At 40.9% G+C, this 21,880-nt stretch overlaps 1 protein-coding gene across 4 annotated transcripts in view; it reads right to left on the bottom strand.

The window, feature by feature from the left end:
- Shisa6 (shisa family member 6) overlaps positions 1–21,880 on the bottom strand; it is a 307,814-nt gene that overhangs the window by 149,785 nt on the left and 136,149 nt on the right. For 2 of the 4 annotated variants that reach the window (XM_063242630.1, XM_003466322.4), the window contains exon 4: positions 16,398–16,493. The exons of the other annotated variants lie outside the window; for them this stretch is intronic. In XM_063242630.1, coding sequence (XP_063098700.1) covers positions 16,398–16,493 — 96 coding nt within the window. The remainder of the gene's footprint in view (positions 1–16,397; positions 16,494–21,880) is intronic. 4 annotated transcript variants of the gene reach the window in all.

Genomic DNA, 21,880 nt, shown 5'->3' with positions numbered 1-21,880 from the left:
TCCTGCATTTTCTTGTGTTAACTCAACATATTATAAACCCCATGTCGTGATTCTAAATGTTCTCCTCGCAGCCCCTGACTACCACAGGGTTAGAGTAAGGAATCTGTAGCAAAATAATCAAGCGAATGTGCTGTTCATATTTTCAACCTGGGAAACTAGAGAAGAATGAAAAAGGAAGTTGATTTTGGAGAGATGACACAGATTTAGCAGAAAAGATGTGGAGTTTGAGGTGATGGGAGAAAATGCAGGTAGATCTCTGTCTTTTCCATTCTTGATGCTTTCATGCTAAAAAAATTTATGAATGGGGTTCAGCAGAAAAGTCAGAGCTTAGAGAGAGATGGACTTTGGATATTTGTCTTAATGATGAGATGGTGATGTCCTAGTAAAACTAACACACTTTAAAGATAATAACACAAAAATCGCTCAGGATTTTAAGCAAAAAAGACCAAATAACTTACAAGGTCAAAGAATTAAATTGTCATCAAACTTTTAAAAAATCATGCAAAATAAGAAAACAAAAGAGCAGCATTAAAAAAAACCCAAGAAAAGAAAGTTTGAACTTACAATGTTATAACCAGGCAGACTTTCTTTTAAATGGCAAATGTACACATCCATTTGAAAAAAAGTTCAACACAGGACTTAGGGAACTATGCATTAAAAAGCTCTTCTTGAGCCATCTATTGGGAGAATGAACTTCATTCAACTAAGAGAAGATTGGGCAAAGTTCAGAGGAAAAATAAAGGGCACACAAATGGATATATAGAAATACGTATTTCCATAGAAAATCCATTACTATTTTATATCTTGTTAATGAACCTAAGGAAAAATCCTATGATTATTCTCCTAGGTGCCCAAAAATTTGTAACAGAGTTCAATACCTATTTCTGATTAATGGTTAAAAACATTTAAAAAATTAAGAATCAGGAATATCCTCTGACATGAATCATTCTACACCTACATACTTATGTATCTATTTGTCTATCTATCTAACTGGTTATTTATTATTTCTACCTACCTATCTTAGTCCTAAAAACAGTTTCCTAGGTGAGCTCTCAAGATATTATTACTAATATCAGAAAAAAAAGAAGAATGTCATTTATCTTTACAACTCAACATTCTACCTGACACTAAGCCAATACAATTAGACAAAAGAAATCAATTAGGAATATTGAAATAAAATTGTTTCTATGTATGTACATATACTAAGACAGTGTATTTGGAAAGGCAATGATAAAAATAACTCCAACAATAAAAGAAATGACTCAAGTAGCAGGGCACACAACTAATTCACAGAAATTGAGGGCACTTACATAGACAAACAACTCGTTAAAGGGCATAATGATACAGAAACCTCATCTGTACAAAGATAATCAAATACTTGGAAAAATTAATAATATATTACCCTGTCCAGGAAAAACATTTTTGTCTTTAATTTAGTGGTACATTATGCCATAATTTGAATGTAAATAATAGATTAGGTGCTGGTAATTTTATCGAAGTTAACATTCTGATTTAGACAATCACTCTGTGGTTATAAAAAGAATATCCTTGACTTGGGAAGATATACACTTCAGTTGTTAGGATTTAAGGACCATGATATCTGCTACTTACTCTCAAATATTTCAGAAAGAAAGTTATATATATTTATTTAATTTTGTTTGTTCTTGTGGTGCTAGAGATCAAATCCAGGGCCTTGTGTATGTATGGCAAGAACTCAACCACTGAACCATATCCCCAGACCTACATATATTTAGAAGAATATATGTATACATAATCTACATATATATTGTATGTGCATATACAGATAAACAGAAACACAGCTAAAGAGAAGATGATACATCAAGTGTGGTAAGCTGTTAAAATTTGAAGGGAATGTAGGAATTAGTTGCCCTGCTTTTAAAACTTTTATATGCTTGAAATTATTTGCATCACAGTTAAAAGGATCCAGATGAAAAGATGTACAGAAAGGGCTAGAGACTGGTGGGAACGTCAGCCACACAGCAGGGCCTCCAGCCAGGGTTCACAGGATAGACAGGTGGCATGAAATTAACAGAAGCAAGGGTTAACAATATGAGCCAGCAGACTGTAGGATCTTGGGACAGACACAAACCAAGAACTTCCGACATACAGAAGACTTAAAAACTTTTGAAGCAAAATGACAAGACACAGGAGCAAAATGTAACCTCAGACCTCTAGCCCACCCAGTACAAATCCAGGAGACAGCAAGATAGAGGATAATGGAAGGCACACACCTGACATTTCTGAAATGATAGTGTTATGGTTTGTGTCTAGGTGACACTCCCCACCCCCAAGCCTCATGCAATTATAGACATGGCTGAGTCTAGCATTTGTGATTGGTTCATTGTCTAGCTTTGGGATTGGTGGTGTGAGTGCTCTACCCGCCCAGGGGCGGAGCCAGCATATAAAATAAGGAAGGGAATAAGTTTTTTTTCTCTTTTGTCCTGTTCACTCTTTTTGTGGCCACCACGAATGGCTGTCCCTCAGCCATGCCACTATGCCTTGGAGCCAGCGGACAATGGACTGAAACCTCCAAACACTGTAGAGGTCTGGAGAAAGAGAAATAATCCCTTTCTCCTTCATGTTGGGTGTCAAGTATTTTGTCTGGACAGCAAGAGAAACATAACCAAGACATATCGATAGCAACTGAAGAAAAGAAAAATCCATGAGGCTATAAAGAAATCAGAACAGAAATAATCTCTTAGGTAAAAAAAAAAAAATGTCCACATTTATAAAGGAATTGCTCAGTAAATCTAGAGTAGAGATAGATAAAAAATAGAGAATGGAAATTGTGAATGAACAATATAAGAAACAGAATGAATGAAACAGATTTAAATCAATAGCCAAGAAATTAAAAATTCCATTGAAAGTTGGCAAAACTTCTTGAACAGAACTGCAAAACAATTTTCAGACCTTGAACATAGGATTTTGACTGGCAGTCAGGAAAGATCTCTTGAAAATAAAAAAGATCAGGGAATAACAATTCAACAGTTGCAAGATGACAAAGAAAAATAACTTAAGAATAATTGGTGTTGATGAAAAGGCAAGAGTCAACACAATGACATTAAAAAACCTATCTGCAGAAGAAACAGCAGAAAATTTCCCAAGCATGGAAAAGCCATCAGACATACAGATAAATGAAGCATACAGAAATCCAGTTAGCCATGACCAAAATAAAGCTACATCCAGATATATAATAACCAAGATCCCAGAAATTCAGCAAAAGAACATAATTTTATAACTTGTTAGAGAAAACAAACAAATCATCTACAAAGGAAAGCTCATAAGAGCAGAGCAGACAAATAATAATAGACACAAAAAAATCTAATGACCAATAATACAGTTCTAATGGGGAAACTTAATACTCCACTGTCACACACACATAGATCAACCAGACAAAAAAATAAGGAAATATCAAGACTGAATAAAACTTGTGATTAGTATGTGTTTACAGAATGTTCCACCAAACAACATCAGAATACACATTACTCTAAGCTGCACATAGGCTGTTCTCTAAAATAGATCAGATACTAAAAGAATATGCTTAAAGAAATGTAAAGGAACTGAAATCATCCAGTGTATGTTTTCTGAGCATAGTGTAATGAAATTGGAAATTAATGACAAAAGAAATCACAGAAACTCCATAAACACATGAAAGTTAAATAACACCCTTTTGAACAATCAATGGATGAAATTAAAGAAGCAATTAAACAATATCAACAATTAAATGAAAATGCAGACACAACATACCAGAACCTATAGAAAACAATGACAGTAGTTCTAAGAGATAAATTTATAGCACTGAATTCTCACATCTGGAGAACAGAACAAGCACAAATAAATAACCAAATGCTGCATTTTAAGCTTCAAGAAAAAGAAGAGCAAGTCAACCCAAAGTCCATAGAATGGAAGAAATTAAAAGATCAGATCAGAAATTAATGCAATTGAGACTAAGAAAATAAAACAAAAAATTAATGAATTGAGTTGGTTCTTTGAAAGAATGAATAAAATTAGAAAACCCCTACACAAACTTATCAAAAATAGAGGAAAAGACTCAAATTCATGTGATGAGGAATGAAAAGGGTAAATTCATTACAGACCATTTAGAAATTCATGAAAACATACTTTGAAAATCTTCACTGTTATACAACAGAAAACACAAAAGAAATGGAAAGATTCTTAGGTATGTACAAATTACCAAAGCTGAATCAAGAAAATATAAAATTTTTGAATAACTCAGTATCAGTCAATGAAATTAAAAATGTAATTAAAAATATTATTATCAACAAAGAAAGGTCTAGATACTGATCGATTCACCACTGATTTCTAAAAAAAACTCAGAAATGATTTTATACCAATATTCCTCTAACTCTTTGAAATCAAAAGGGAAGTAATGCTCCCTAATTCATTTCTGGAGGCAAGTATTATTCTGATACCAAAATGAGACATAGACCCAACCAAAAAAAAGACAACAACAGTTTAATCTCCTTAATGAATATAAGTGCAAAAATTTTCAATAAGGTACTAGCAAACAGAATGCAGAAAATCTTCAGGAAGGTTATATACCATGACCAAGTGAAATTCATCCCAGGAATGCAGGGATGGTTCAATATACGGAAATCAATAAATGTAATACACCAATATTAACAAAGTTAAAGGCAAAAATCACATGCTTATCTCAATAGATGCAGAAAAAGCTTTTGAAAAAGTCCAACTCTCATTCATGATAAAAAAAAAACTACAGAAAATCAGAATAGATGGTCTTTATCTCAATCTGACAAAAGCTTTCTAGAACAAATCAACACCCAATGTAATCCTAAATGGACAAAAAAAATGAAGGTTTTCAACCTAAAAATCAGGAACAAGACAAGGTCGTCCACTATCATCACTTCTATTTAACACAGTTCCAGAAACACTAGCCATAACAATTAGACAAGAGAGAAATAAAAGGAATAAGGATAAGAAATAAAGAAGTTAACATCATTTGCAAATGACATGACACTGTACGAGAAGATCCCAACAACTCCACCAAAAGAGTTCTAGATTTAATTACCAAATTCAGTAGAATAGCTGGATAGAAAGTCAACACTCAAAAGTCAATAGCATTCCTGTACACAAACAACCAACTCACTGAGAGAAAAATTAGGGAAACCACACCCTTCACAAGAGCACCTAAAGAAATGATATACCTGCGAATAAATCTAACAAAGGAAGTAAAGTATCTCTATATTGAAAATTATAATACTAAGAAAAAGAAGCTAGAAAGGAAAATCAGAAAATGGAAAGATATCCCTTGCTCATGGATAAGAAGAACCAACACAGTGAAAGTGGTCATATTCCCAAAATCATTAAACAGATTTAATGCAATCCTGATCAAATACCATTAACATACCTCACAGAACTAGTGAAAACATTCCTAAAATTCATCTGCAACCAGAAGAAAGGCAAGAGGCATTGCAATCCCTAACTTGAAATTATACTGCCAAGCTACTCTGATAAAATCAACATGGTACTGGCAAAAAACAGACCTGAGGAACAGTGGAACAGATTAGATTTAGACAAAACTCCAAACACACTCAGCCACCTTATCTTTGACAAAGGCGCCAAATGTGTTAACTGAAAGAAAGAGCCTCCTTAATAAATAATGCTGGAAAAACTGGCTCTTTATATACTGAAGTCTAAAACTAGACCCAATGTCTTTCATCATATATTAAACTAAAGTCAGAATGGGTCAAGGATCTAAATATTAACATGGAAACACTAAATCCACTAGATGAGAAAATAGAAATTTTGAAGACATAGCTATAGGTAGAGGGTTCACGAACACAACTGTGACTGCACAGGAAATACTTCAAAAAGCCAACAAGTGTGATCTCATCATATTTCAAAGCTTTGTCACCACAAAAGAAATGACCAACAAAGTGAAAAGACGACCTACAGAGCAGGAAAAGTTTTAGCCACTTGCCCTTCAGACAAAGGAATTCTATGTATAACACATAAAGAATTGAAAAAAAAAGTCCCCCCAAATTCAAAGACCTAATGTAAAAATGGGTGTCTGAGATACATACACACTTCTTAGATGAAGAAATACAAACGGCAAATATATGAAAAATGTTCAACATCACTGGTCATTCAGAAAATGCATATTAAAACATCGCTAGAATTCTATCTCATCCCAGAAAGAATGGTAACCACCAAGAAATCGACCAATAACAAATGTAGGACTGTGGGGGAAAAGGAACTCTTCTCTACTGTTGGTGGCAATGTAGACTTGTAAAATCATTTTGGAAATCAATGTGGAGATTCCTCACAAAACTAAGATTAGAGGTCTCATTCAATTCCAGCTGTTTCCCTTCTGGATATTTTCACAGAAGAATTAAAACATCATACCACAGTGCTATATGTGGAACCCATGCTTATAGCAGCACAATTTGTAGTAGGTAATTCTAGGAAACAACCCAATGCCCATCGACCAAGGAATGGATAATAAAGATGTAGTATTTTTATACAATGGGGTACTACTCAGCCACAAAGATTAAACTTGAGACTTCGATAGGCAAATGGATGGAACTTGAGACAAAACTCGAAATAAGTGAGATTTATGTGTGTAAAGACCGCATTGACTCCTTTGTGTGAGAAACTGACAGAGTAAACAAGGTCTAAATTGTACAATAGATATTGTGAATTGGGAAGAAACTGTTCAAAAGAAAAAGGAACCAGGATGATTAAGGGGAAATTACAGTAAGGAAAAAGTAAAAGTACAAATGAATTTACTACCAGTGTCTTAGTTCATTAAAAAGGAAGGTTTGCGCTAATACTGATTGGAGAAATTTTATGCACATATTTTGTATTCTGAGCGGTTATTGTATGTAATGTATTTTGTTAAGAGATTTTGTTTTACCTTTTTCTATAACATAAAGAAGTTTAAAAATCAGTACGAAGAAAGCAAACTGTGGGCTTCGTACTGGCTATGTAGATGATGGTATAACAGGATGGATGGGCTAGATCTATATGTGCAGATATAAATCAATTATAGTCATACAATCTGCCCTTGTAAACAGATTAATGCCAGTGTTGTGACAGTGGAGTCTTCCTGAAGGATGCTTGCTTCCTCCATGTGTGTGCCCACTTCCTCATCCTGCATATGGTGGATTTTGCTATGTGATAATACAGCATATTTTACTCACTAGTACCTCCTTTATCTTTGTTTCAGCTTCCAAAACCATGAACTAAATAACTTTCTATTGTTTATAAATTGCCTACTTGGTAGAAGGCTGCTATTATAGTGAACAAGGACCAACAAGGTATGAGAAAGAGAAATTCAGTAGAGACCTGAGCTGGTCCAATAACCTCGAAGGGTGCACTGATCCAATACTGATTAACGGGAAAGACTATTCCAGAAGAAGGAAGAGCCTTGCAGAGACACTAAGGGGGCTGGGAGATAAAGTAAGCCAATGCTGGATGGACTGGTCAGCAAGAAGGGTCCTGGTGCCATTGGCAGGGGGTGGATGGTACAGGTCATTGAGTGTTTTGATTTTAAGTAGTGTCCACCCACTGAGTCACAGAAGAATAGAGAAAGTGTTTCATATAGCCTTCTGAGAGTTCAAAACTCAGTAATGTTATCACTGACAAGTACTGTTCCAAATTTGGGGTTAATATTTAAGATTCTAGCTTCCACAGAGAGGCTCTGAGGTTTTGCAAAGTAGGTAATTGGAACATATCTGAGGTTAGGCAAGACCAATCAACTGGACTAAGTCAGGTTAAATCACAAGAGAGTGATTAGATTATTTGGGTTGTTCTGCATGTGGGAGACAAGAATGGAGTCTCACCTTGGTGGCCTTTAAAAGTTGTCTGGACTGCAAACAAATGAGGTACAGCCCGGGATGCTGCCTCTAAAGGCACAGAGATGCACACGTTCAAGGGAGATGACTGGGATGGAAATGGATCTGATGTGGCTGGTGTGCAAAGACCTTAAGGACAGTACACAGTATGCGAGCTTCTGCTGGAACAAGAGGGGCTACTGAGTTAGTACCACTAGGGAGGAGAGCAGGCTGGGGTGAGGGATCCAGGGAACAGTCAGGACTTTCTGCCTCCCCAATACAGAGGTATGCAATTGCAAAGAAGGATTTACCTTAATAAATGTAGGATTATCTTAAAGCAGGCTTCCTAAAAGCTAAAAATATCTCAAAGGTCAATAAAAGACTAGTAAGACATAATTTGGGCAGAACAATAGTCTGAGGGCAAATACCTAGAATCCTTCAAGTACTAACTTTATGAAGGAAGGGCTGAGGGGGCTCCTCATTCAGCCCATCATCACTATTCCTGCCAGAGGGTGCCATAGACTCCACCTGCCTTGGCACTAGCCACACAGGGCCTTCACTGTGAATTCTGGCTTAGAGTTCATCGCCCCACTGCTGTCCAGCTGTCCACATTTTTGGCTTCCCTTTGCCTCATTTCAGGACCCCTGTCTTTATCCGCACAAGCACAGGCTTCTGTTGAATGTGGCCCATTCCAGTGTGGACGTAGCTAGCGTCTATACAGTGCCCCGCACATTAAAGTTGAATGGATTCAGGCCTCCGTGTTCAATTGCTTTTGGTAAAAACCCAGAAAACCATTATGCCCCTCACAGAATTTCTCCCCCCAGGCAAAAGCAAAAATCATTCACTGGGAAGTAGATAAAGAGAACAAAAATCTGACATGCATCCGATTCAAGGAATGAATACTTTATAAGCTCTGGTCCCTCTGAAGTCAGGCTGTGCATTTATGAACTTCTGCTAGAAAGGCTTTCAGGTATGAGATATGAACAATTTGCTGTTAACCTTGGAAAAAATTACCTCTCTCCAACACTGCCCTCATATCAAATGGGTCTTCTCCCTGATACCCTGGAGTAAAAGGCAAACAGGCTACTCATAGACTGCATAGGCTGCTCAAATCCAAATGCTGCCTTTCAAGGAAAACCACCTTGCTTTACGGCATACAGTAGTTCTTTGTTGAGGAGGAATCTTATCCAACCTTCCCCAGAATACCAAACAACAAAGGGTCCTGTTAACCCTCAAAGCTCTAGGTCAGAGGAGGAAACTATGGCCTGACCTGAAGGTACCCACAACAAAGGCCACATCTGACTCTCCAGGGAGCACTGCAGCCACGAGCTTACTCAGCTCACTTCAGTGCTGGAGTATGAGCCACCCTGCAATCCATACGAGGGACCACAGATGGCGAAAGGGATTGAGCCCAAGGGAGATGACCCTGAGTTTCCTATATCCATCTCTGGCTCTGTAGTGAGCCACATGCAGAAGTTTGCTTTTTACATGTTTATTTTGCTTCTTAGTTTTGTTCTAAGGAAAAAAAAAAAAAGGTTCTAATAAAAATCACACAAATTAAGGGAGTTCCATGAGGTGTGCTAATATATATTTATTTTGTATAATGCTCAAATTAGGGTAAACCTGTCTCCTAAAAGATTTGTCATGTCTTGTTGGTTAAAACATTTGAAGTCTCCTCCCCCAGCTAGCTCTCTGAAACCTGCACTGTGTTGAATTATCTACAATCACCACACCATGCGGTAACACAACAGAGTGTCCTTCTTGCCTCCGGCTGTCCAGCAGCACCCAGATCACCCTCTCCCCACCAGCCTTTCCTCAACCTTGGGTAGAACTTGTAACTCAATTTATATTCCATTCTTTGGAGGATCAGGAACTCTGCCCCCAACTCACCTTCCAAAATTCACTTCCTGTGGCCTTTCTACAGGTGTTCTGTGCTCTGGTCACTTTTCTGTTGTTCCCTCCAATCAAGCTAGTGTTCCCATGTCTATGCCTTGTTCAAAAGGCTCCCACAGGTGAAATGTCCTTCTTGCCCCACTGCTGACTTATCCTATCCTTCCTGCCCTACAAAGTGTATTTCAACTCCTATATCTTTGAGGAGTCCATTTAAGATGCTTGCATTCAATGGCCAAGTTTTTTCTTTTTTTAAATTAAATTCCTCCTGCTCATTTTAGGCTCTACTTCATGGCCCTTCCCATTTACTTGACAGGATTTAACTTCAAGGGCAAATGCTGCCTTTCTCATCTTTACTCAACTAACGTTTGAATTTCATGAAAGAGACAAATGCTCATGGTAGCGTTGATGCTTTTGGCTCCCCTGGTAGGACAGGGCATTGGAGTCGTGAGAGATCTCTCTATATTATCCTTTACAGCTCAGGTAGTCCTGGTCAAGTTATTTCCCTCTTCAGTTATGAGACAATTGGCTTCATTGTGCAAGGTATATCCGACTAATGTAAGAAATGGACATGACCTTGAAGACCACTGAGGGGACCTTACAAAAAAATTATACCAGGGCTTCTCAAATTTGAATGTGCATTAATTACCTGGAGTTTTTTATAACGCTGATTTTGATTCAGTCAATCCAGGTGGGGCCTGAAGCTCTGCATTTCTAGCCAGATCCTGAATGACGCCCTTGCTGCCGGCCCTGGTGTTATCCTACAGCATTGTGAAGCAGAGCAGCAGAAATACCTACCTGGTTTGAGTGCTTAGTGCTCTGTCCACCAGTCTTTCTTACAGCCTTTCACAGCAGGGTTAAGAGGTAGCAATACAATAACCTTTATTGTGAGTTAACGTCATGTAGGTCAAGGTCACAGGAGCTTCCAAGGAATTTCTTCTTTTTGTCATTTTTCCTTCTGCAATCATCTACCAAGGTAAGTTTATGTACTATTTGGAGAAGAGTACGACAGAGGCTGAGGCCAGACTGGAGGCAGGAAGGGCTGGGGTTTCTTTATCCTACTCCGCTAGTCTGCATAGAAGCAATAGCCCATAATAACACAGTTAGGCTCCCCATCATGGTGTCCTGAGAACCCTGGTCTTATGCTCTACCTCTAGGCTACCCAAAAATTCTGGTAGTTACTGATGGAGAGGTCAACTGCTTCTGGCCAAAGACCACAAGCAAGCACAAAGATACTAGTTCTACCCAACTTCCTAGGATTTGACTTAGTCCCATCCTGGCTTCTGAGACTCTTGGCAGTGGGCACAGAGGGGAGAAAATGCCAAGGGCTGGCTCCTGGGAAGGGGAAATTCTCAATTTGGATGACCAGTCGGTGTAAAATCAGTGCCAGAAAAAAGAGATTGTGCTGGCCACCAATCTTCTTGCTCCTGGGGAAACTTCAGCAAGAGCCATGACAAGAGAAAGCTCACATCAGGCACTAGCAGGGGACTGGAAAACCAGAGAAGCAGTCACTCAGAGAAGCTAGACCTCTGGCTGGGCAAGCTGGATTCTGGGAAAACAAAACTTGATCTTCAGTCTTTTTCCAAAGAGAACTTAAAGCCAGGACTAAGCTTCAGGATGTAACAGGCTTCACATCAGTCTCTCGCAACCCCTCCACCTGTTGGAAAGCAATGGATGCTGAGCATAAGAAATGCATCCATAAACCCAAGGCAAAAGGAGTTTTTCATCTTGCCCCTTCGGAGATCTAGCTGTACCCAAGGCACTACTCCTCTGTGAAGAGAACATATACTTAACCTACAGAGAAGAGTTAAAATTCCTCAAAGTAAAAAGACTTCCAGTGCATTGTGCCCATCTTTCTACTCATTATCCCAGCCCAGAAGGTTGCTTTGGCAGAACGGTCTGGCATCTCCATGGGCCAGTGGCAGCGGGCCCATAGACAAACATTAAACAGGCCATGTACAATCTTGGATTCAGCACAGGACCTGGTGGATGGAAACTTTTCCTTGTGATAGCATTTATCAAGGCAGTGTGATTCGGGTGACAGCCTATGTGTTATGTGAAGACAAGAGGTTAATGTGTCATTTTAATCAAGGCACTCTTCCATATGAGGTAATGCAAAGAGAGACAGGCCAGTCAGTGACAAGACCAGTGCCAGGAAAAGGTTGTACTAGCCACAAGTTAGCTTGGTTAGTCTGTAGTCTGATTAGCTTGCAGTCTCACTCTGCAATACTATGCATGTTGCCTCAAGTGGAGGATCTGACAACAAACTGGGTGCTAGCTTGGAGGTGGATTTTGTGGGTGGCTTGGAAAGTGGGGGCAAGACGTTATAATCCCCTTGTCAACCTGCGTAGTCCAACTGCTGCTGAAACTAAGTGGGGACAGAGTCCTGAGCCCAACAGAGGAAAGTCACAGCATCTATTCTGTTTTCTGTAGGGCAATGGGTGTTTCTGTTGACAGGATTCATAAGGCAGAAGGATTTTTGCAGAACAGTTTCCTTTAAGCAAAATGGCTGAGCTTTGCAAACAGGAGTGTTCAACTGAGACACTCTCTAAGCTACTGCACTGCATTTTATTTTGTCTCACTTATTTTCATTTGTTTGAACAGCGGTTATGCTGGGAGATGGATTCACTAGATGAGGGTAGAATTCGCCATTCTTGCAGATCCATGATTGCTTCTGATGGGATCAGTTTTTCTAACTACCCACTGGATGAGGGTAGAATTCGCCATTCTGTGCTGATTCAATTACAACAAAATGAAGAATCATACTGATGTCACACATTTTCCTAAGGGTAAGACTCAGGGACAGTCTGGTGTGCTGGCCAGGATCACACAAAAGACCACTGATTGAAGCTGGACACACCCAGTGAGTGATGAGAGCTCTATATTCAGCCATTAATCATCAACCAACAGGCATGGGCTACAGAAGGGAGCTGTCCAATGTACCCAGATCAAACCACCAGTAGATGGCTTAGGACTCTGGTACCCACTATAATCCCAAGGGCTCCCCGCATTCCCCCACTCCACTCTCACTTCTTTCCCCAAACCCATCTTCATGGAGAAGTATAGGATAGAGTGCTCCCAGGTTGCAATGGCTTCTCAGAGGCCCTTCTCAGGCAAGCCATTCCCCGACTGCTCTCTGGCTGTATCTCTCCTGCTGCACTGTTGCCATGGAGACTGGACGCCATCTGAGCTCTGTGCTTTTCCTGGAGTTCAGCCTTCAAATACCTTAGTATATTCCAACCCACTCACTCCCCTGACTCCCCAGACTGTGAACATGTCTACTCTGGATTCTTTAGTTTAACAGTGCTGGGGTCACTTTGTCACACTCCACTAATGGTCTGAGAGTTCTTGTTTAAATGCTCATGTGGGGGTGGCAGCCTGTGGTTCCATGGAGGCCCACGCATCCACATCTCCCTCTTTTGTGGAAAAGAAGGGCTGATTTCTTTTTTTTTTTTTTTTTTTTTTTTTTTTTTTTTTTTTTTTTTTTTTTTTTGTCTTTTTCCTTTTTATCGGTACCAGGGATCGAACTCACGACTGCCTGCTTGCAAGGCAGGCACTTATGCCGCTGAGCTAAATCCCCAGCCCAAGAAGGGCTGATTTCAAGGCTTGTGTGGGGCCATAACAGTGCCCAGACAAACTGACTGGTAGGAGAGGTGAACCTGGCCACAGTGGTGCAGGTGGATCGGACCAGCAGATGGGGGGCACCGTGGGAAGTCATAGTGCCCCCTGATTATGAAGAGAGCACTGTGTGGAACAATCACAGTGTACTGGAAAACCAGAAAAGCAGGAACATGAGGAAGCTCATGGAGGTTTCTGGACACAGTTTTGATTGACTCCTTGGCTTGATCCCACCACCCACTTCTTCAGTCATCCCTCAGCCCTCATCAATACCCAGAGTTAAACCACCTCAGAAATCCTGCACATCCTCCAACCGTAGGTGACCAGTGTGTTCTCAGTAATGCCTTTTCTTGTTCTTCCGTCTTATTCCTGTCTGACCACTTCACCTGAATCATCACTGGCTAAAATCTGTGCATTTTCTGACCATTAAAACCAATTCCTGGCTTCATGCCCTTCTCAGGAAGTCAGAGATAAAGCAGGTGCCATCAGTCTGGCTTGCCGGAATTCCCAGGAGAATTCCCTAAGCTCCACTGCTGTGTCTGCTCAGATACTGAGGGTCTGAGCCGCAGTGGTGCACTCCTCTTGCTGAGATCTGTAAAACGGACTGCCACTTTCCCTGTTTTGACGTCATCATCTGCTACAATGCACCCCCCCTTTCTCAGCGTTCATCTTCTCCTTTTTATAGTCTGTGCCAGACACCACGGAGTGCCGCACTGTCCAGCAGGTTGGGCTATTCCCAGCCTAATCTTCAGAGATTGTCACTTAGACAGAAAAAAGGGATCTAGAAAGGTCTGCACGAGACGGTAGCTTCTCCCGTTCTTACCCTGTCTCCACATCCCAGGTGACCTCCCAGTAACACTGAGGGCCTTGAAGCCCTTCTGCCCTGCTTCCTACACTCTGACCTTTTTCTTATTTCTTTACATGGCAAGAAAATTTCTGCCTCACCTTTTCCTGTGGCTCCCACCTAAGAGGCTGGTCTCGATTTGAGCATCACCTTATCTAAGACAGCTAACCTGGTCTAGCATGAGTAGCTGCTGCTTCTTCTCCTTCTCTTTTTGTTACTGGGGATCGAACTCATGACGTTGGGCATGCCAGGCAAGCTCTTATGTCACTGAGCTAAATCCCCAGCCCCAGCAAGAATACCTTCTATGACAGTACTCTTAGTATGCTTACTTTAATTTTTATCCTTGCATTTATTGTCCAGAATTTATTGTTTGCTTCCCTTAAGGAAATGTGAGCTCCATAAGGATGAATTCTATTTTGTTTACTTTTTGATATTCCTTGGCATATAACAAGCCTCGTTAAATATTTGTCAAGTATAAAAAGTTCTACAGCTTAGAGTATCGGGTGTTTCAGGCTGAACTGCCCAGAAGAGGAAGGAGTAAGGCCTGGAATGCATGAGCTGAGAAATCTTGGTTGAGAGAGGCTGTGTTGTTTGAAAAATCCTGATGTGTAGCTCCGTCCCATGTGTTTCGGTGTGAGAAAGCCCACCTCTAAAAGGGCTCCCAGTGATCTTCAGCTCTGGATATTCTTGTCCTTGCAAAGGTAACCTCACTCCCTGAATAGGACTGGCTTGTGTAATAACTATAAAACCTTACGAAAATGATATTGTGTAACCAACAGACTTGGTCATGAAAGACACTGTGGCTTGTATCTTTCTCGTTCTTGGATCACCCACTCTGAGGGCACCCAGCCACCACCGTGCACATTCAAGGAGCCCACAGAGGGAGAGAGGCCTCCTGCCAACAGTCAGTGCCATGGGAGTACACCACCCTGGAAACAGATTCTCTAGTCCCCGTCCAACCTTCAGATAAGTGCAGCCCAGCCTGACTCCATGATTGCAAACCCAAAAGAGACCCCAATTCCGGAATGCCCGAATCCCCCACCCACAGACAGGATGTGAGATAATGTTTATTATTGTTTTAAAATGCTAAGTTTTAGAGTAATCTGCTTCACAACTATAGGTCATTGTCATGAAATGGATGACACTGGGGCTGGCAAACTCAGGCTTGTCTTTATCGGTGGTTTGCTGTGTGGCCCATTTCCCCTTGGTCCCAATTTTATTCTGCAACTCTGAGCAGCCACAAATGCCACCTGTATCCTCAATAAACTTTATTTAGACACAAACAGACACAACAGAAAATACAGACACAGATACAGATTTTTTTTTCTCTATAGAATGAACAAACATCACATACGGAATTTAAAAAGTAGATGCATGAAATGTAAGAAAATATTGCAAAGTTCCTTGTTCACGCACACTTGAAACAAACATTTCAGAGGAAGACAGGGATATGCTATCCTGACAACAGGATTCACATTTGGTCTATAAGAACACACAGGTGTTGGGAAGGTAATCAGAGGAATTAGGGATCCAGTTACTCTTGGTGTGATAGAATGCTCACAACACTAATAGGACTCTGTTTAAATAAAAGACAGAATCTAGGAGGAATCCATACCCCCTGCACAGATGCTCTGCAAGCTGTCAGCTAGGTCATAAAGCAACTTGCAGAATGCTAGATTAGCTTTCGTCTTGCGGCTTGAAGGGCTGCATAACCTCTATTTTTGTGTCCACACCATAGAGTTTTACAGAGACACACTTAGGACATGAAACTCTCCACATGCACGCTGGTTTGGAAACCTGTAGTATTAGGACACTGACATCAGGTTATAAAACGTGGCTTTCACATGGGAAGGGAAGAGCCAAAAGGTGAACGCATACTTTGTAAATGATGCTACATCCATTGGTAGTGTTTTCACCATGCTGTGTGTGGTCCCCTTCTATGGGCAGCCACCAGTGTCTGTGGCTGCTCCCTGCCAAGCGTGGAGCAGGATGGATGTCTCTTGGAAGTCTATCACTCTAAAGTTACACATGTGATGTCCTGGTCAGTCCTGTCAGAAGCTATGCATCTCCCCAGGACAAGCTGCCATGGGACCTCCCCATTTATTCCTGTCCCAGTCAAGCCTCTGGCCGCCACACCATCTTCACATTTCAGACTGGGGTTCCCTAGGCAACCTCTGAATGTTAGTAAAAAATAGTTTCCACTGTACCCTTCGTGTGTCCTCTTCCTAAAGTGACAAATCCAGATGAGATGAAGTTATGGAGATCTGGTCCTCCACTTCGGTAAGCATCCTTCCCATAATGCCCTGCAAGAAGATGGGGCAGAATTACCTGGCGCATCCATGACACCAACACACAAGACAGCTGCAGCTCCATCTCAGTAAAGGCGGTGGTGTGCTGTGTTCAAACCAGCGGCTAAGTCAGAAGATAGAACTGGCCGAGGGAAAATGGTAATATATCACGTATATTACCGAGAATATATTTCTCACTATATACATATACACACAGATATGTATATGTATATATTATGGTGTAACAAAGAATAACGTTATGTTGAAAATGCAGGAGTGGGACACATGGCTTGATTTTTGGCATTTCTGACTAAGCACAAAGCACATCAAAATAGTACTTTATAGATGTTGCTCAACTTACCATGGAGTTACATCCTGATAATCCATGGCAAGCTGAAACATCCTGAGTCAAAATGCATTTAACAGACACAATAACTTAGCAACGCAGCACACAGTGTCTGGCTTCTCTTTGGGGTTGCACGGCTGACAGGCTGCTGTGGCTCACTGCGTTGTGTTATGTAGGGAAAGAGCATCCTACCACACATTGCTACTCCAGGAACAGACCAAAATTCAAAGACCGTTGCTGCTGCCTATGTGTTCTTTTCGAACTATAGCAAAGTCAAAATAAAATCGAACACTGAGCCACTGTCAGTCAGACCTTCATATTTGTTCTATTATCCTTCTCTCTCATCTCTATTCTTTCTCCTTCTTGTTTTGCACATTTGATTTCTTTCTTTCCATAGCAAGCAAGAATTGGCCTGGTGGCGTCGGTTCTATATATGTACATCTGTATGCATTTACAAATCATATGCAATATATGAGACAGTAAACTTAGGGGAACTTCTACAACTGCTAATCCTAACAAGTAGAAAGATGGTTATAAAACACTGGGAAAGTATTTATGTATTTCCTTTTTTAACTTTCTGTAATAGGAATGTACCTCTCATCAGCTGGATACAGACTTCTACCTGTGGGCTTGAGGTAAGCAAAAGGCTGAGGGTAGGTTAAGAACTGCAGGGGAAGAAATTCAGAGAAGTTAATATTCCACTTCTGACATCCAAAGTAAGGTTTCACAATACGCTTGAATATAGGCATTGTTAGGAAAGAAAGGACTCTAAATGCCACCCTAAAGTATGTACATGCAAAAATAGAGAAAGTCACATTCTTTTCCCATTGTCATACACACACATTAAAACCGTACTTATAATTACAATATGTGGGAAACTACTTAAGATATAAATTTAAAATGTAGATAGAAGGTGCTATATTAAATGTGATAACAGAGCTATTAAAATTCCAGTTAATGCATTACAAGCCCCCAAAACACTGAAAAGACTGAAAGAAAATGCACAATGATATTGGAAGCTGCCCTTGCATGGCTGGAACATGAGTGTTAACTGATTTCTCCTTTTGACTCTCCTATAGTTTTTTCTATATTGAATACAATACTTTATAATATAAATAGGTGAAAATAAACAACAGCTATCAGAAAATGAATGGTAAATGCAAATACAGACCAATTATCTTCCTTAGCAGACCACACTCCAGACCCACAGATATCAATCTCAGGTGCACCATGAAACCACAGGAGAGAAGGCTTTTAAAAATAGGTGCTCAGATCAATCCTTGAGATTCTAATGGAGGAGGGCAGAGTCAAGACCTAGGCAAGGGTATTCTGGAAAATCTCTGCTCTTGTATCAGAATAAGGAGAACTACTGACCTAGTACAAGTGGAGAAACAAGTCAGTGTGAGTTCACGTAAATGTGATCAATGAGTATTTGTTGGGATTTATGGTCAGGGCTCCATGCTCCTCCTCTGGAGGACTGTACCAAGTTCCTCCACATCTCAGTCCTTGGCATGCATAAAAGTACCTGGAGAGCTTATTAGAGATCACTAGGGCCCACTCCTGGAGTTCCAGATTCAGTAGAGGTGGGATAGATCTAAAGAGCTCCCGTATCTAGAGCTAGGTGTGGTGGCACACACCTGTAACGCCAGCACTCAGGAGGTTGAGGCAGGAGGATTGCTGTGCATTCAAAGCCAACCTGAGCTACGTAGTGAGTTCAAGGCCAGCCTGCACTACCAAGTGAGTCCCTGTCTCAAAAAACAAAAAAGAGTTTGCGTATCCATTAAGGTGACACTGATGTTGCTGGCCCAGGGAGACACTTTGACAGTGGTAGTCCTGGACCTCCCGCTTTAGGATCATGGGAATTTTGCCACTGCCTCCCTCAACTTTGGAAATGAATGACTTCATTTCTTAAGGCACAGGGCTTTTCATGAGGTGCATTCTCCTAAAATCTTGTGGTCTCGATGCACAGTTTTCCAGAATTCTCAGGGCTGAACTAAAGGCTTCTGGCCATATCTCAGGCTATGTGGCAGCTGGGATCATGACCCATTACCTGTAGACATGTGTCTTCCTCAGAGAATGGGTAGTGGCCCGAATATTACCACTCCAGGGAGTGGTGGGCCCCTTCCTCTGTAACAAACATATCACCCTCTCCCTTTCTCAGCAAATCACAGATAAGTAAGAAAAGAAAGTAGCAATTCAGAGCCCTCATAAATTTGGACCTCATTAATTCAGAACCTGGGACAGATCCTGCAGAATCTGGGCTGGTTTATTTTTGTACTCCTTATAAATAAAATTTTTGATAAACAAATCAATACCAAGGAAGATAGAACATAAAACCATGCCTGTGCTATTTACAAATCATTCTTATCTGTCAGCTGGAACAAGGTCCCTGGGGCTAAGCACTGCTCCTATGCTTCGGGGCTCTGCTGGTGGAACAGAAGTTTCCAGGTCACCTGCCTGTAGGTCAGGCAGAGGTAGGGAGCCCCTGAAAATACAGTTTATTTTTTAAAATCTGTGACAGCTAACATTTTATGGTATTTTGCAGTTGACAGTGAATTTTTTTACACACACACACACCCTTCACTTAACGTTTTAATCAACATTGCCTGGTAGATGGTTTTTATTATTATCTCCCATTTTGTTAATGGAAAAATAAAGGCGAGCCGATGCTTGGTTCCAGGTCCTTTGACTTTAAATACTATGTTAACATCACTGTGCACACCTGCTTTGTTTACTCATCCCCAAGAACCTTGTGGAAAACTGTCACTTCTCCAAGTCCGTGGAACATGGAACTTGTCCACGGAAGCGCCTCGTTTTTCGACACGCCTAGCTACTTTCCAAGTACCATCTTTCCACAAACCTCACCTGTGTGGCTTGATGGGAGCACTCTGTGACTCTTCCCCAAGTCTGTAGCCAAGACATGTAGCGGAAATGTGGGGTCTAGGGAAATTTCACTTGATGACACCCAAAGTGACAGACGATGAAGCTCAGAGGTATTGAGTTTCAAGTGCTCAGGTTTTGAATAGGGCAAAAAAGAAAAGATCCGAAGGGGTAGTGCCACAGGACCAAGAACATTACACTGTAATAAAGAATTCTGGGACCCAATGAGTTTGGAAAATAGTAAGTTAAAGTGAAAAGCTATGTGAACTTCAAGTCAGAGGCAATGAGCTCTGAATCCTCTACAGAATCTTACATTTTAAAAGTGCATCTTATGGGGTTGGGGATTTAGCTCAGCGCCATAAGCGCCTCCCTTGCAAGCAGGTAGTCGTGAGTTCATTCCCCAGTACCGATAAAAAGAAAAAAAAAAAAAAAAAAAAGCGCGTCTTATTATGGTTAACTTTGTGGGGGAAGCTTCTTGTGAGGTTAAGAAGAAAAACACAGGAGCACAGTTTCAGATTTTGTTTGAGCTGTGGGCCTCCAGCACAAAACCTTTAGATGACTCAGAAATTGCTGGGTTCTGTCTCTGGAATTCCTAATCAGGTCAGAGGTGAGGTTTGGTGATCCCATCTCTAAAAAGTTCCAAGTGATGCAGACCTGGAACTACAGACCACATTTCCAGTGAACTATTTTATTAGGCATAACCACAAATCAGTCTTCAGCTAGACATGATGAAATTCTAGAGTGATTTTCATTGTCTGTACCCTCAAAAGGTTAGGATGAACAAAGGCATCATGAAAGGAAGAAGAGCTGGTAAACACGAAGTCCCATGCACACAGACAATCCCAAGACAGGGGAGTCAGTGTCACTTCTGTTAGTTGGTAAAGCACACAGTTGAGGAGTGGATGGAGTGAATGGGTATCACAGTATTTGTTAGCTGTAACACAAAGAACCACTCTCAGCTCTATCCAGTTGCAACTCTCTTGAGTCACTGCCTATCTGCCGGCTATCAGGGCCAGAGGACAAGGAATACAAACACTGACCAAACTGCAATTCTAGGCAAATAACTATACATCCAGAGGAGCTCTACGCACAAGTAAGCAAGAGCTTTGTGAAGCATCCCAGTAAAGTACCACAAGCACTCCCCACATCACAGTACGAATACAGAGTCTGTGCCAGGACAAGGGTGTTTCCAGGCTTCAGAGGACACTGATCCCTATTTGCTGAACTCAACAGTGTGATGCACCATCCAGATGACATATCTGTCCCCACTTGTACTGCTGCACCCTGTCCATTAGCAACTCTTGTTGTTGAGACAAAATACCTGATGTCCAAAGTGAAGCAAAGAAAGGTTTATTTCTTACAGTTTGGAGGTTTCAGTCCATACTCGGTTGGCTCCAAGGCAGGACGGCATAGCTGAAGGGCAGCTATTCATGGCCACCACAAACAACAAGTGTGAACAGCACAGAAGAAACACAAAAATCATGTTTTCTTTCTGCCCTTACACTGTATTTTGGCTCCACTTCTGGGAGGGTCCAGCATTCACCTTGCCAATTCCAGTGCTAGACAACAAACCAATCACAAACACTGCATTCAGCCACAGTCATAATTTCATGAGGCTTGGGTGGGGAGCATCTGAACACAAACCATAACATTCCACCCCTGGTCCCCCAAAGACTCATGCACATCCTTTATGCAAAAGACATTTAGTCCATCTCCAAGTGCTGTCAAAAGTTTCAGCATTACTGAAAAGTTCAAGGCCCAAGTCTCTTCTGAGATCTAAGGCAAACTCTTAGATGCAAGTCTCTGTACAAGTGAAAATAAAGTTAAACACTTCCAAGATAAACATTACCATTCCAAAAGTTACAAAAAGGGTAATAAAAGTATTGGAACCAAAGCAAGTCCAAAATCCAGCAGAGTAAACATTAAGTCCTGGAGTTTCACGCTCAGCATCTGAAGCAATCTAGTTGCAAGCTCCAAAAGGCTTGAGTGACTCCACCCCCATGGCACTTCCAGGGGTTTTAACTCCCACAGATTTTCTCTTACACTCACCCTGCTCAGTCCTTTCAGCTTTCCTTGGATGATTCATGTTCCTGGCTTTTCCAAACTTCTAGGATCTCTACCTCTGGCTTAACACTCATAGCTTCTTATACTGCCCTCTCAAAGGCATACTGCTTGA

Source organism: Cavia porcellus, unplaced genomic scaffold (genome assembly GCF_034190915.1).
Source record: "Cavia porcellus strain 051 isolate PalLab524CR breed Dunkin Hartley unplaced genomic scaffold, mCavPor4.1 scaffold_32, whole genome shotgun sequence".
NCBI lineage: Eukaryota > Metazoa > Chordata > Mammalia > Rodentia > Caviidae > Cavia > Cavia porcellus.
This window is presented reverse-complemented; position numbering and strand designations above follow the sequence as displayed.